This window comes from Lichenostomus cassidix, chromosome 3 (genome assembly GCF_008360975.1).
Source record: "Lichenostomus cassidix isolate B80296 chromosome 3, HeHo_3.0, whole genome shotgun sequence".
NCBI lineage: Eukaryota > Metazoa > Chordata > Aves > Passeriformes > Meliphagidae > Lichenostomus > Lichenostomus cassidix.
The window spans coordinates 96,341,364-96,358,372 of record NC_139483.1 but is presented as its reverse complement, the minus strand read 5'-3'; the positions used below and the strand labels follow the sequence as shown (position 1 = coordinate 96,358,372).

General features: G+C 38.8%; 1 protein-coding gene across 6 annotated transcripts in view; it reads right to left on the bottom strand.

Moving 5' to 3' along the window:
* Positions 1-824: 824 nt before the first annotated feature.
* The window catches only part of RNF144A (ring finger protein 144A), a 65,438-nt gene continuing 49,253 nt past the window's right edge, over positions 825-17,009 (bottom strand). For 5 of the 6 annotated variants that reach the window (XM_085056813.1, XM_085056811.1, XM_085056812.1 and 2 more), the window contains 6 exons: positions 13,444-13,548; positions 13,181-13,241; positions 11,936-12,143; positions 9,967-10,114; positions 8,600-8,689; positions 825-5,586 (listed from right to left, as the gene is read on the bottom strand). In XM_085056813.1, the coding sequence (XP_084912939.1) occupies positions 5,455-5,586; positions 8,600-8,689; positions 9,967-10,114; positions 11,936-12,143; positions 13,181-13,241; positions 13,444-13,548 (744 nt within the window). In that variant the 3' untranslated portion in view covers positions 825-5,454. Of the gene's footprint in view, positions 5,587-8,599; positions 8,690-9,966; positions 10,115-11,935; positions 12,144-13,180; positions 13,242-13,443; positions 13,549-14,803; positions 14,828-17,009 lie in introns of those variants that run through there. The other variant, XM_085056814.1, reaches the window with a different exon arrangement.

The following is a 17,009-nucleotide window of genomic DNA, read 5'->3' as shown; positions in this document are numbered from 1 at the left end:
GATCACTTTGTTACCAATACCTGCTCCTAGAAGAGGTCAAAACCAGTTGCAGCTTTTAGAAACTATTTTCTGCCCAATTAATTGAACAAAACATCTAACTTGATCTTACCCTTATGGAGCAAAATCATTATGCTCCATGAAAATGAAAGAAGAAATGACTTAGTAGCAGCTATTATGTGTCCTTTTCTAAAATTGTCAGGTATAAAACACTTGGATGTGTATTATTTATGCACACCTTGAACAAATTGTGCATCTGCTTTTTATGGGTATAGACAAATTGTATCCTAACAAGTGAGAAATAAACTGTGGGGACTTAAGGAAAGTCTACAATCTAATTGCAGTTAAGGAAAAGTGCAAAGTGCTCGTTGATGGAGTCAAGAACATAAGAATTTATTACTACTATCAGAGAGTTAAATATGCTTAGTTATTCAGGATATTGGGCTTTGCCTCTAAGTTTCACTTCCACACCACCAAACTGATGGGAGTACAAGCTGCTTGCAGCCACCTCCACCAGACCTAAACCCATGGTTCAAGAACATAAACACACCTCAGAGGGATCCTTGGGGCAGCACATTCACCTGGCTAGAGTATCCATCCATGGATTGCAACAGGACCTGAACCAAGGACACAGATTTGTGCATCAAACTGGCTCTAGAGATACCCAGATTCCCTCTTAGCTAAGCTGGGAGATGGTGAGTCAGAAATCACAATTATGCCCAGAATTTTGGCAGGAGGTCTCCAGGCTGCAGGCTGTGCTTGCTTCAAAGGACTGAGAGGTAGAGAAGCATAGGGAAAAGTCACTATGAAGAATCACACAAAACACATTCATTTAAAATATCTATTGAAATTACAAATTAAACTCTCCAATATGATTCAAAGTACAAAACACCACATTAAAAGGCATTCAACAGCTCCTTTATACATCACAGTGTTAGTGGCACAAAATGCACTTACATTTCAAATACATCAACAGAACTATTTTTACACTGGTCAAATACATTATTTATACATATGCATGACTTCTTCATGCTTATCCCTATACAAGTTTAAAATACCTCATAATAAAATTATCAAGAAAGGTTCAGTTATGTACCATGTACCTGTACCTAATGTCCCTGGAATTCTTATAAGATATACACAAATCAAAGCAATAATGAAGACCACAGGGCTCTAAACACAAACAGCATGCCTTACTTAGTACAAGTGCATTAGCAATTAAGGGCTGATGCAGGCTTTTTTTGATGTCTTTAATATCACTGTCATCAACAACCGTAACTTATTTGTTTTCCTCAGGCTTTTACATTATGTATGTGAAATGTATAAACTTTGGTTTTAAAAAAGCAAACCTGCACAAAGCTTTATGCATGCTGCACCTCACTGGAATGATAATGGCCTGCATTAAAAATATTTATTCCTATACAGTAAAAGGCCTACACATGAAATGCACAGAACTACATTTTAATCATCCTGCCCATAACAATTTTAAAAAAAAAGAGCACTTTGTATTTTTTTGACCTATGGATATTTTATCCCGTCAGCTCTATAAATGAGAGCTTTCCACTAATTTTGATTGTTTTCCGTATGTCAGGAGCTCAACTCTAAGCTGAGAATTGATCCAGTCAGCTGTTATTAGGGATTTTGCCTAATTTAGGCACCAGAGTATCTGAAGAAGGATCATACCTCTTAGTATGTGGGGGAAAGTATCCTAAATTCTTGACATGCTAAAGTCAGTAGTAGGAGGCTTCAGGATGAATGCCAACATGAATAAAACTGAAATATTAACATAAAACTACAGTAATCTTTTATATATAATTAACTGATCATCACAAACTCTTGAAGAGCCTCAAAACCAATGAATGTGCCCTCACAGCCCTCCTTATGTAAACATTGACCCATTCACTTAAAAGATGGTTGAACTGAGATAAACGAAGGTAAGTGACTTGTCCAATGACACAGGGGAAAACCCAGTGCTACAACCATTGAAGATGATGTGGGCTGTGCTGCTCTCTCTCAGGACTGACTTCAGCCCAACTAACAGCAGCCTAGGGAGATGCAAAGCCTCTGGAGCTGGGACTCCACACTCGCTAGATGTGACACAACATGACACCCCAGCAGTATATGATGTACTGTCATTAAACACAGCATTTACAAACAGGCTATTCATTCAAGAGCTGGACTCAATTCTTGTGGGTCCCATCCAACTCAGAATATTCTATGATTCTGTGTGAATAAAACCCCCCTAGATAATACCGTAACTACAAAAATGCAACAGAAATCATGCTGTGACACTTATTTTTCTGGTGCAAATCTAAAAAGTCGTAGCTGTTGTAACAGGCTTTCACTGGAAAAGCAGAAGAATCAAACATTCTCTTTCTCATGGCAGGGGGTTTAAACGTCAAGAGTTTAAAATTATGTATTTACAATTCAGTTTTGGGGTATTAAATGTCATGGTATCAACATAAGCTGTAACATAAAAGCACCCTGAACTTAATACATTGCCACCAAAAGTTGCTACTTTGGAACCAAATCAGCATTAAAATAATAGTAGTAATAATAATAATAATATTAACAATAATAAAAACAAACAAAAAATCCCCGAGAATAAAGATGGAATGACATTTAGCAAACCTGAAAAGACTAGGTAGGTATTTGGAAAATATATGTAGGCATATAGTAAATTCCAACAGCCGGGATGTGAAAAAAGTTGTGTCATAAAAATCACCAGCAGCAATTCAAGTATGTTGGGATCAGAGATATATTGACACAGTTTTCTGATTATATATAATGTTACCTGTGAGTATCAATTATAAATTATAATTTTAAAATTTCTGTATTTGCAAAGAACTTATTTCTCTTTCCTTTTTTCTTTTAAATCTGGAAATGCATTAATTTTGACATTGCTTATTAACTGGCCTCAGAGCACTTTGGTAAAGTCAAGTTTTGCTGTATTTCCACATAAAATCTCTAAGAAAGGCACAGAGAAAATAAACCGCCTCATATCAGAACACTCAGTACTGTTCACAGGCCACTGAACTCCTCCTGTTTACTATGATCCCAGTAGAAATGGTCATCAGCCACAGCCGCAATACAGCAAAACCCCTCAGTTAGAAAATGAATAACCCATGACGTCTTTACATCCTATTGTCCAGGTTTTTCCTCTAGTTAAACAGAATTACAGGGCCAAAAAGAAAAGGCCATAGTTCAAGCTTACCTGCAGGAAGCTGTCCTTTGCAGAAGGATTTCCATTAATTCTGGACAATGAAGCTATGACTCAGGACAACTCAGGTGCTTGGCTCGAGATACCTCTGGGAGATGGAATGAGCTGATGCCAGAGCCAGAGGGAGAGAAGCATTTCCCTGCCCACTGAACTCAGCAGTGCTTCACACACCCCTGGGAGCCTGCAAACAGGGATCAAATGCACTACCCATACTTCCCTACAGATATTTTCACACAAATAAGCAATTTCTTAATAACAAAGACAGCTAAAATACTAAAAATACTCAGATAACAAAAGATCTGAACTGTGCATTGCCATAAACAATCTGAAGATATCACAAGGATTTCAGATTTTCTGGAAACAAGCTGTTCTTTTTATTCACATTACAGAAGCTGAACTCATTAATATCAAGCCAAGTAAGTGAATTGCAGATAATCTCCAGCTCCTAGAGCTAAAATGTGTGGTTAGATACAGTTTGAATTTGGATAGCACTTAACTTGGAAGATGAGGGAGGAGCACAGTTTTATAAAAAGAAATTGGCCCTTTTCAAAAGTTTCAAAACTGTGCCCTACAATATTTTTATTTAACAGATAGACTGTGTAAAATAAAAGATAATAAAGAGTAGTTTTTATGGTTGAGCTATGAAAACATATTCCCAGCCTGTTACAGCAGCCAGAAGCAGATGTGTTTAAGGATCTTAAGACATTTTCAGTGTAAAGTTATCCTGGCTTCAAGATATTCATCCATCTCTGTACATTGCTGACACAGAGAAATAAATGATGAAGAAAAAATGCAGTAAAGCTTCAGTCCACAAGCCATTCAAAAGAATGTTCTCCTTCAGTACTACAGACACACACACTGTTTCAGGTGCTTCATATTTCACGGCAAGAAGTTATTAGTCAAATTCTTGTAGGCTTTAAAATCAGAGCAAAATGGTTTTCAACAAAATATTTCTAAAGAGGAAACCTCAATGATGTAGTATGTTGAATAGCACACTTTACTACCCTGAAAACACAGCACTGGATTTTGCAAAACTATCAAGTGATTAGTTTTCAAATAAAAACTTATTTTGTCACAGTATTGTTATTAACACAATACACCACATATCATACAATATTAACTCTGAAAATGGGCTAAGTAGTTTAAATGCAAAGTACAACTTCCACAAATATCCCAGGCATTTTCATATTAACTACAGGGATAACCATGATGTATTTTTATATTTAAAAGGAAAGACTCACTTATAACCCAAGAGTCTACTAAACAGTAAAGTTAGTCCTGTATTTTTTAATAATTGCCCTAAAGACAGAAGCAAGCTATCCTGAATTTTCAAAATATTTCAATAGCACAGCTATTTACACATTTGGTTTAAATAGGATTATATATATATATATTTCTATGTATGTATAAAAAGATTAAGATACCTGGATTAGAAGTTACATAGCCCTATAAGTGTAGCAGAACCCTAAACAACAGCAAAAAATAACTCAGAAAAACACTAGTGGTCCAGGGGTAACCAATACCATCGATGCATTTTTAAAAGAAACTTGAATAGACAGCAGGTTTGTGTCATCACTCAACCTTACAGCTTCATCAATCGATTTTAAAATGTAGCTTTTAATCAAACAAATTTTTACAAGACTTTATAAAATTTATGGAAGGCAGTAAGACCAACTTTGTCCCTCTCATCCATCCCAGATTTCAAGAAAGGCATAGGATGTCCTATATGCACCTTACTAATTTTGTTATACTTGAAAAAATAGGTACTAAAAAGGACATTGTGATGGCTTTAAAAAAATGGATGTGTAATGAAGTCACACAAAATTGACTATCTGATTTAAATGATAGGCAACTTAAATATATGCAGGAATAAGACACCAAATTTGGAAGCAAACAGATATGCAGAAGTTTGTATGCTTTTTCAGCTTGGTTTGCTGATGTCATTCAGTACAGTTCCCAGTTCACCAGCAGGGCAGCACCAACTTTTTGTATTATTTTTAGCAGTATCACCTCTTCAGATAGCTACCCAGGTTCATGCTCTCCCTTTAGCACCAAACTTGCCTTCTACTACCTTCCTTGTCTTTTATCAAGTGGTCTGTACAACAGTAGTAACAACAGTTCCTGGAATCAAGACTGCGTCAATGAAAAGCAGAATGGGGCAAGTAAGGCTACAGCAATATAAGTGCAAGAGGGAAACATAAAATCAAAACACGTGGTGAGTCCAATCTTCTCTCAGTCTAGGTAGGTAGAGGGTCATCATCTCCTTTATTACATTTGCACTTGCAGCACAGAACAAATGGTGTAGCAAGTAGAAGGAAAGGGGAGGCCACCAAAAGTAGAAGACCAAATCCTGCAAAAATGCCTACCACCTGTAAGAGAAAGGGACAGCATTATGTCAGGGCTGGCATTGCCTAGATTCTGTGTCTGCTGCCACCACTGCATCATCTGTGTCCATCAAAAAGACCTCAGCAAATGCCACTGATCTAATCAGAGCCAGAACTCTGCCCATGTGTATACTAGAGTCAGCTCCTGTGACCAGTAACGTCAGTGAAAGCTAAATGTGATGTTCAAGTTTCATGGCTCCAGTCAGAATTGTGTCACACAACTATGTTTTATCACACAAAGTGATGCAGATGGCTATTTGCCTTTTTGAGTCTTCCTATATCGCAAACAACTTATGAAGCACATCACTACCTTCTTCCTTGATCAAACCTAAATACTAAATATTGGAATCAAGGATACAAGAAAGTTAAGACTTCCACTTTCAGGTGCTCCCTTTGTTTTCTGGAGAAAGCTTCAAGAAGAATTAGTCAAGGTGTTGGTGGTGTTCAGAGAATCTGGGAAGACTCCCACAAACGTCCCACCAGCATGCACACAAGGTTGGGAATTTCAATCACAGATTACAAACACTATGGACTATAGGAGGACTTAGCATATGCAATGGCTTTTTGCAGTCAGACCTGAGTTCATCCTGCTGCTTCAGGGGACAAAATCTAAGCCCATCTTTTTCATTGACGTTTATTGATCATCTCCTTCCCAGCATGAGCAGAGGACTACAGACCTACCCATCCAGTCAATGAGACAAAGTAGTTTCTACAGAGCTTAAATTTGGAAAATTATTTTAAAAACATTCAAGTTGAGCTTCATTGCCTAAGAAAGTTTCCCATTTGCCACAGGCAACTGTAAGAGTGATGCTGCAACAATATGCCCACAAATTATTTGAGAAAATAATTTAGATTTATTCACATGAGAGTGTCTGTGAATAATTTTGAATAATGAGGGCAAGAGTGGAATGCTAATGCAACAGCAAAACCTCACAGCAGAAGGCAAAATGAAATCAGAGCACAGCACTCATTAAGGATTCTTCTAGCCAGGGCTGGATACGCCACTTCAATTAGCTGGCAAATATTAAATTAGCCATGGGACGATGCAGCAGCACTTTTGCTGGCCACGGATAATTTGGCGTTGCTGATCTCACGCGGCTCTGGGGATGCGCTGCAGCGGGAATCGCGGCGGGTGGAGCGCCGGGCGGCCGCGGGAGATGGCGCTGTGGGACAGCGATCCCATCACACTGCCACACTCCCTGAGCGCTCCGGCCCCTGCTGCCCGGCCACGAGCAGCCCCAGCTGCATGCCACAACAGTTTTATTTATTCCCAGCAGCAATTTCTTTTCCAGCTTCAGAGGTGGGCACGTTTCATAACTCATTCTATTTTTTTTTTTTTGTTTTTTTTGGGGCGCTGACAATCTGATGCAACTTCTACTAACCTTTGCATTTGCTTCCCAGAAACCAAAGCTAAATTCTCATCTTTAAAAATCATGAGCTGCAACTATTGCCATGCTGCTCTTTGCAGCCTAGGTTGAGTACACTGGTAAGACAGAACCAAGCTAGAAGTTAGCAATTTAGTGGACCAGACAGACTACTGGTAATTAATATAAAACATCTATTTACACCTTCCTTTCAGCCTCAATATGCCATCAAAGAAATCATCAAGTTTTGTTGCTTTTGTTTTGTTGGTTTTGGTGTGGTTTTGTGTGTGTGTGTGTTTATTTTTAAGTAAAACTGCCTGCTGAGTATTACTTACTTTTTACTGGGTACTTTTTCTTCTGAAGAAATTGCTGCCTGACTAGGCATCAAGCCATATTCTCAGGCCAAAACAAATATTTTTTTTTTTAAACCCACAAACAACAAACCAAAGACTCACCTCAATTTGCTTTGGATAAATCTAAGAACAAGCTTAACAACTTACTCAAAGAAAGTTAACATAAGGAAACAATTGCAGTGTTGATTTGGCTTTAGTGGGTTTAGCAGAATTCTATTTGACTAGCAGTGAATTATCACCTTCTTTATTAACAATGATCAGATCATCAAACATTCCATGTATCAAACATATCTGCACAAACTGCAGTGGCTTAGAACAGATTTCAAATATCAGATTAATCACCTCATATTACAGGTTTATCAAGTAAGCTTAATGTACCCACACACTTCCTGAGATACCATTGGCTAATCCAAGCAAAACCCAGCCCATAGACACCCAGTAGTGTGTGTGGAAGGAGAGGGGTGAGATTCTCCTCTTTTTATTTCAGTTTAGCTGTTTATCCAGACTTGATGATTATTCTATAGACTTGGGGTTTATGCTCAAATGGGAAGAAATCTGTACTTCAAGAAAAGTATCTCATCTCACGCTAAGGTAGCTTTTTCCAGGCACACAGCTAATTTAGGAAGAGATGACTCAGATACACAGATGTCCCCACATCTCTGAAGTGACTGTAAAGGCGGTAGATTGGACCAAGTCACACATTAGAGTTTATACTGCATGCACTGAAGTGCTGCAGAGAGCTGTTTTAGTACCAGCATTCCTGCTGAGTCTAGCAACACTGAATTTAGACCACAAGAGGTATTCCCACACTCTGCAATTGTCAATTTGAATCTGTATTTGAAACTAATGATAAGCCTTCAGGGTTACTTTCTATCCAACCTACATGAATGAGTCAGATAGAGTCCATAGCAACATAATGACTGTGTTCAGGTTCATTCCTTTCCAGTTCTGGATCCAGAGTTGAAGGTGCCTTGCAGAAAGAGCTTCTCTGTAAATAATACTGAGGGTGGCAACCTAGCTCGTCCTCAAATTCAGTGAGAACATATCTGGACTGGCACTGAACTGGCTCTGCAAAACATACCTTTTCTGGCTCTCAGTGGTGCTTTGCCAAGGAGGGTCTTCTCTAGGAGAGCTAATTGCTCCACTCCAAGCAACTGCCCTCTTTATTTCTGCTGTGAAAATCAGTTACCATTTTGGCACAGTATTTTACCCAAAGGTGTTAAAATGAAGCACTATGACAGTGGCAGACCTGTAGAGAGCTTTTATAGATCTGAGCTTTACCTGTGTCCTGTGCCAGATAACAGATGCCCTGGAGTGCCCCAGCTTGTTTCGACAAGGTCCTTTGTCATAATGTATAAGGAGAAAATCATCCTACAAAATATAAAATGAGAAGGTAGGCAATAAACAGAAGGTTTTCAAGTTACAAAATATTATATCCTGACAACAGGAATTATACAGAAAGATAAAAGCAAGTGGATACGGCCATGTCCAACCTTTCAAAAGTACTTTGTTTACAGTTAGGTGTCTTCACATACAGGTTTGTTTAGCGTGTGTTACAGATATATAATGAATTCTTCTCCCAAAGGATCTCAAGCTGCATATTTAAATGCTAGCCTGAAGTTTAGCAAGAGAATCCAAGAAGATAAGCTGACCATTTAATGTATTTTACATACATACAGAAAGAGCAAACGAAAATCAGTACTTGTGCTGCAGACTTCCCAAAGCTGGTTCCTTTACCTAGCTGAAGAACAGAAAGGCAATACAGACTTCTGAGATACTATGTCCCTATCAGTTCTGTCAGCCTCTCACAAACTAGCTAAGGCAGCAGACCTAGTTCCAAGGGAACACTGCTTTTTTATCTGTGAGAGCATATGAGAAGCCTGTGACTTTAGGACTGTTAGTAAAGTATTCAAATGGGACAACCACAGGATTTGAATAGTCGGAGTAGCTTTCAGGAACCTAATTTCCTTTGCTATTGTTAACAATGTTATAAAGTAAAACTGATGACATGGAAACAGATGTTGGGTATTGTATATACTATGATCTGTGGGCATGATAACAGGCAGATTAAAAAAAAATATAAACATATGACAGCAGCAGCTTATGGACCAATAAAATCCTGGTGTTGGGAGAACATTGTATTCTTTCTCCTATGTCAGATCTATTTCTTGTCCCACAGAATACAATGAATGGTAAACAAATCTGACTGCTAATGACATACCATATCTAGTTTGTGAAACTTCCTCAGACTAAGAGCATTGATACTCTCATAATGTACTTCCTTTAAGAAAGGCAACATTGAAAAGTCAGTACTGGAAAATAAAAAGCAACACCCCTCCCCATGATAGATGCCATGTAAAAATTGCAAAGGGATTATTGGAATAAAATTTTACTTTTTAGCAATTACTTTTTAGTAAAATTTACTTTTTAGTAATTATTTACTGACTCACACAGACCAAATGCTAAGTTCACACAGGTCAGACAAGTAAAACAGAGGATACAAATCCAATAAAATTTCCAGCACCAGCTCTGGTGAGTTGCTGCCAGAAGCTAGTGAGCTATTTATTTAATTGATTAGAGAGGTAGCTGGATGGCAAATAAATAAACTTCTAAGCTTCTGAGAGCCAGAGTGCATGGCATGTACTCACATCAAGAGATTCCAGACAGTACCAGCAAAAGGCATGTTTGCAATTCTTACACATCATTTGGGCACAGCCTTCATCTCGCTCAATGTAAACTTTACACTTTGGACAGCGTTTGATTGGAGCATCATCATCTTCCATTTTAAAAACTGAACTGTGGGAGAGAGTGAGAAATTATTTAAGTGTGTGGCAATGTCAGTTTAGAGAAGAATGTCTAAGAACTGTGCTATGAAGGCAAGCCTGCTTTTTTGTTTTAAAAAAAATAAATTATTAGAGATTCAATTATTCAATGAGTTTCCTTTTTCAGATATTATGGCTATACACTACTTTTCAAACATCTCTAGAAAAAGATGTTTAATGACTACAGTGTCTACCTAAAAGTTAGGATACTTTCTTCACCATGTATTTTACCGGCTGTTTTTGTTATCTAGTGATACTAATAGATACTGAACAACTTTCTCCTGTAACAAATGACATGAGCAGCAGCTAGCTTACACCTGTATGTTTTGTACAATTAGATAATTTTCCTTTTTCCTCCTTTGTTTCTCAGATGAAGAAACAATCCCTTGCTGGCACAATAACCCCAGACCACACTCCTTTGGATTGGGGCACCAGGGATAGATTACTTGTCTGTGCTCTCATTGAGGATCCTCCCTAGGAGTTTTCCTCCAAATCAAGAACCCAAAGGTTTTGGTGCATGTTGTTCTTTCAGCTAAACTTTGTTGACAGAGTCCTAACAAGTCACTGTTCAGGAGTTAGGGTCAGCACTGACTCTTGTTTTGCACAACTGTGCAAAACCAGAGCTGTCCCCTCATACAGTGGGCACAACACAGAGGAATATTGAAACACTGGAACAACTTTCATTTCTTTTAAGTAGTTTTCTACTGTATGCAGGTTTTACACTCCATAACAATTAAAATGCACCTTAAATGACAATTCCTGCATCAACTGCCAGAGTGAGCTACAAGAATGACTGCTGGGGAATCAACAATTCGCTGAAAAATGGGACTGATGATTGATTCATTGATTTGCCTAACAGCAGGATAAAAGGACACACAGTAATCACTAAGGGCGACTATATTAGAGAAAAATGCTTTGTATACATAAAATGTATATGAAACTCCAAACACTGCTAACAGGCACATTATGCTCCAGAATAATGAAAAAACATTTTTTACTTTTATTCAGTGGGGGAAAAAAATGAAGTGGGAAATAAAAAGTAAAAGCAACCAAACACTAAGCAAAAATAGATAAAGTTTATTACCTTCCCATGAAATTTAGCAACATTCCATTCTTATCAAGCACACACAAAAGCATGTGCAAAAGTTAGTGTATTTGATCAGGAACTCATCATGACAGCATCTTAGCCAGTCATCCTGTTACAGCAAAGCTTCAAAGAAGACAAGTTATGAGTAACCAAGTCCAAGTCTGGGCAGGGCTTTAATGACGCCTTGGGGTGCAATACAATCTTTGAAAAAGCCCAAACATGAAGTGGAACACATGCACAATGGCCTTTCTAATTCAGTGACTGCAGTTTGCCACAAGAGACTACTTGAAACACAACTTAAGATCATTGGCCAAATGTGCAGTGGTGAGGATGACTGACAGGGTATTCTAAAAATCTCTCTCTAGCATGGTATTACTGACTCTCACGCTGTCCAGGAGAGCAACAGTAACAAGATCATCTCTCAAGGGAAGGCTGATGAGCTGCCTGGATGTCATATTTTTCCCACTGGGGCAAAAGGCCAAAAGCTCAAGCTTCTCCTTTGTGCTTTGCTGGGAATGGTGGCAAAGAGTAAGGCAGCCAAGAGCTATTCAGTCTTAGAACATAGCATTAAAAGGACAGGAATGACTAAGTGAAGGAAACAGTTTTAGAACAAAACATCAGGAAAATGCCTCTTTACTATTCATAATCCAATTTGTTCAGCAATTGAATATTTATATTCTAAATACTTGATCTTTTGCAATATCTTACCTTGTTTCTCCTGGAAGAAAAGAGATCGGCATGTTCTCTGGACAGCCTTGACCTGGATGCCAATTAGATTTGCAAGCAGAGCAGAACTCGATGTCGCACGCTTTGCACTGGACCAGTTGAGGGTCCTGTGGGCTTGATTCCTGGAGCTGGCAAACTGCCTGGCAAGTCGAGGATGGACACCAAGTCCGGCATGGATCCAAAAGCACTTCTGCAAAGGGACACAAAAGAACCAAATTCAAAGGTGGATACAAGATCAACCTTCCACAACAATGCATTCCAGCGGAGGCTGACTGGCAGGGCATTTGAAGACACAAATTTTCAAAAGGAGCTTTTTAATTTATGCGACCCACTTTGACATAAATCTGGCCAGCTTTGCAAACAGGTACCAAACTAAAGTGAGTTCCATGAGCCTCAATTAATTGCCCACTTTCATTCACTGAACTAAACTTGTTCTGAGAATGAGATGTATTTTTTCAGTTGTACTTGAAGCTAAATACAGTGCATACTATGCAGTAAAACCCACCAGAAAGTCTTTTTACAATGTCTTGCCCAGTAGGAACCTATTTGAAGTTGCCCTCTACCCAATCATAGCCATGTGCTTAACAACAGCATTAGACAGTTTCATCCCTTTCTTGGAAGCTCTTTACAGGTAAGTAACTTCATGTTTTGAAGCCCACTGAAGGCAATAAAAACCTACCAATGACTGCAGTGGTTTCTATACTGGGTCCTGCCCTCAGCAAAACCTTACTGTAAGTTCCCTAAGGCTACACCATTCAACATATCCCTAGGTACACAGGCAGCTCATGTTCTTAACATGTTTCTATCATTACACACAGAACCATTAATTCTGTACCAAATTCATTAATTCTGTACCAAATGCCACCCCAGGACAAAATGCTGGTTCTGTGAAAGTGGTCAGTATTCCTCTCTAGCCCCTACAGTACTAGTAGGCATCTTAAACAGCAAAGCTTGAAATAGAAGTCACTCCCTCCCTTAGCTATTTAGGAATATAATACATAGCAATTTTCTTTCCTTAGTTTATTCCCAGAGTGCTGCAGTTCTGGGAATCATGCAGGCAAGAACAGAAACAATTACTTTTTAGGTTTTGGGGCTTTTTTTCCTGTTACCAAGTAATTAATGACCAATGCTACTGCATGAACATGTGCAGGCAGATTCTGATTTATAGGATTGCTCTGGAATGGACCTATTCTCACAGCCTTCAGTAGGTAGTGTTACATGTGTTACCTCTTTCAAACTGTAGCTTCTTATATCTTTGCATGATTTCTGATGCAACCATGCACTCAATCTGTTGAAAGAAGAAAAATTTCCAGTTAGGAACAGCAATAATCTAAGTAATTTTAAACAAACAGAGACAAAATATTTGACTTTTGAAGAATTAATAAAAACATATGTTGTTAACAATGGAAGCTGTAACATAAAGAGCAAGACACATTTAAACATCCTGTAATGAAAAGAAAACACCCTATTTGCAGGAAAAGTGTACCTACCTCATTTTCTTGCAGATGACCTCGCTTTGGGCAGGCAGCATCAGGGCAGCTGATTGCTGTTTCTAGACCTTCTTTGATCAGAAGTTCCACATACTGTTTTAGGCACTGTAAGAGAGCCAAACACGGAGTTAACTATTCTGCCAAGGATAAATCACTTAGTATTTTAACAGCTTTCATCTGCAAATCTGAAGAACTCAAACGCTGAAAAAAAAAAAAAAAGGTACTACTGTGTCCCTTTTACAGCCATGAGGCACACTCATGGTTTTTGCCACAGTTATACCTTTAAGTAGAAAACAGAAAATTCATTTTCCCATCAAATCATAGAATCATTTAGATTGAAAAGGACCTCTAAGATCACTTAAACCAAAATAAACCAAATAACTCTTCATCAATTTAAAATATGCAGCAAATTAAAAAAAAATAATGATGGTGGAAAGCACAAATCAAACAGGAAGCAGAGGAGGCAAAAGCAATAAAACACCTCCACGATATAATTAGATAACCATACCCTAACGATCTTTGTGTGACTGGAAGCCACAACATAGCTTAGTAAGCACCAATTCCCCGTAGACAGACATCTGCCAAGCATACTAGAGCACAAAGGGAGTTGTGCATATATTCCTGGAAAATAACTATCTCAACTTCATGGCTAAAGAAGTATCTTTTCCATAGAAAGGAAAAATGTGAGAATTAGGACACCCCAAAGAACTACAGTTTCCATGGGGACCAAATAATAAATATTGGTAATACTAATAATTTTCTCCCCTAGCAACCACAGCATTTTGCTCAACTCAAAATTGAAAATGTAGCCTCTAACAGCAGTGCACAATGCAGCTGTCAACAAAGCAGAGAAGAAAAGAGGATATTTTTGACCAACGGCAAATTAAGATCAAACCTCATTATTCTTGAAGAGCAACAGCCCCCCTCCACCCCCATCCTTCCCACATCAAGGTGAGAGCTACTGCATAGGTGTCTGTTGGGAAGGCAAGGGAGTGATGAAGAGACCCTGCTCTCTTTGGATACCATACAACTTCTACTAGCCCAACACTACACAGAAAGACCAAACAAGGGTCTGCTTCCCAGTGGATGAGACACCCTGTGGTGTTCTCACGCTGCTTGTGAGCTCAGCTGGCATAAGCAAACTAGAGACAATTACAGAATGAGGCCCCTAACCCTCTGTTAGCAGATGTGTGAGTAGAGTGAGGCTAGACCAGCAGCAGAGTGAAATAAAGGTATGAAACCAGCTCAGCCTACAACTGTGTGGGATGTGAGGATTACACACTCTGCAGCAAACTGGCAAAACAAGGATTTCAGTTACCATTTTGAGACATTTGCAAAAGGTATGCAGCTGCTGACTCACCACCAGCATGGGAAGGCACAGGGCTGCATTGACCTTGCCAAGGCTGGAGTGCCTAACTTCAGGTCAAAGCACAAAACTGTTTCTTCCTCCACCCTGTGCCAAACAGCCCATCAACAAGCAACTTCCAGCCCAACACTTCAGGCATGTGGCTTTTAGCTGTCAAAGTTCAGACTTCAAAACTCTTCTCTTTCTCTTCTGCTTCTCAATTTGTCTATTCAGCTCCTTTCAGACACCTCTATTAACAAATTATTCTAGATTTTACCTCTTGCAGCTTGACTGCAGCAAAGACTTCACTTCCTGCCCACACAATCTCTGCTGCTCTGGTCCACAGCATTTCTGGTGGCAACTTGCTACATCCTTGATAGCACAACAAATCATTTCTGTTAGAGTCTCCTTTCCCACTCATTATTGAAAGCAGGTCAGTTTTTTGGAAAAGAAAAACAGAGATCAGATAATTGATATTTATAAAATTTTTAATTGTACAAAGAAATCCATGTGTGACTATATATAGTCTTTGCCTTCCTCAGCAGGGATTTAATGAGGACAACTGTTCACTCAGTAGACGTTTGGCTTGCAGAAGGCTTCCAAGCCTCCACTTGGAGGTCTGCAGGGCAGGTGGTGGAACACTTCAGGAGAACCAGTACCAGCAACCACCACAGGCTGAGCTCTGCAAGACCCAGATCCTAGGTTGTGTGCCTGGGAAAGCTGTGATTTCAGCTGCAGTGAGGTATTAGTACTACTATAACGACACTGCTGGCTCTTCTCTTTCCTCTCCATTTGCAGACGCCAAGTGTGGATTAAAATGAAAATGCATACATTTTTAATGCCAGCACTTAGCACTCATAGAAAGTAATTTTCAAGCTGAACGAGCTTTGCTATCATTAATCAGTAATGTGGCTAATTCTCCTCCTCAACCTGTTTAGGACCATTGCCAAAGCCTACTCGATTTGCGTCCCTTTCCTCTCATCTTCCAAGAAATGATACAGTTCATCTCTGTCATGAGCAGTCCATGTCCATGGCCTCTCCCTTCCCCTGACGTGGCATTAGACTCTGCCTCTCAAAATCAGCATAGCCAAGTGCACTTCTCATGCTTCACCTTCTGGAGGAAATGTCCCAAGGCCACAAAATATTGCTGGAAAACAGGCAGAGGAAAAAACCACCCTATCTACTCAAGACTCCCATGAGACTTCTTGGGTGAAAAAGAGTAACCCAAAGTGGTTGCAAGAGAATTTGATGCACAGGGTACCTGTGGCATCTCTTGAGAGCAGACACAAGATATGCAACTTGCAGCAGACTGGCTACAGTACCAGAAATGCAGAAGCAAGCAAGCAAAACAACACGGCAGGATTAGGTATTCAATCATGTACTATGAAAAATTCATTGTAAAACAATTACAAAAAGATGACAAAGTTTTACTCATTTTCTATGCAACTTGATTCAATGCTGGAAGAAAGGATCTTCACAGTCTTTCCATTAAGGCAATAAAGTATTGTATAGCATGAACAAAAAATGTGGGAGTGTAAGTCACCCCAAACAACATTCAAAATGAACTGTATTACATAACTTTTCTCAGAGAAAACAGGAGCTGAAATTAGATACCTAAGGGCTAAGATTGCAGTAAGGTCACAAGAGTACACTGATCCTTATAAAATGAATATGCTGAGGAACATCTTTATTACTCCTCTAATGGAGTGTCAATTGCAAGTTGCTTTTATTTGAAGAAATACTTTCACCCAATTCCACTTGTTTCCTTGTTTAAATCCCCCCATTTTATTTTAGTAATTAAATAACTAAGTATTATTTAAGTCAATCATTCTTGGAGATACTCTAAACCTACCAAACCTGGTTTGGTTTTTTTTTAAATGCACATTTCTTCTTTATACAGTTTATTACCATAATTAGGGAAGTTATTCTGGTTTATGTTGCAATTGTAACAAGCAAACAGGTAATTGTACTAACTTAGATTTCTGTTCAGCATGCATTCTCTCAGCACACCAAACACTCAGGAGGAGAAGAACAATTATTATATAGTGGCAGCTTAGGACATTTCTAAGGTTGTTTGGGTTCCTTAACTCTAAAGATCTATACCTTGGCAATTCATTTTCAATGGCATGAATGTTAGACAGGGATCCCTACGAAAACTGTAATTTAACTCTGGCAATTTCCCACAGGCAAAGAAAAGCAAAGCACTGCACAACATGGATGT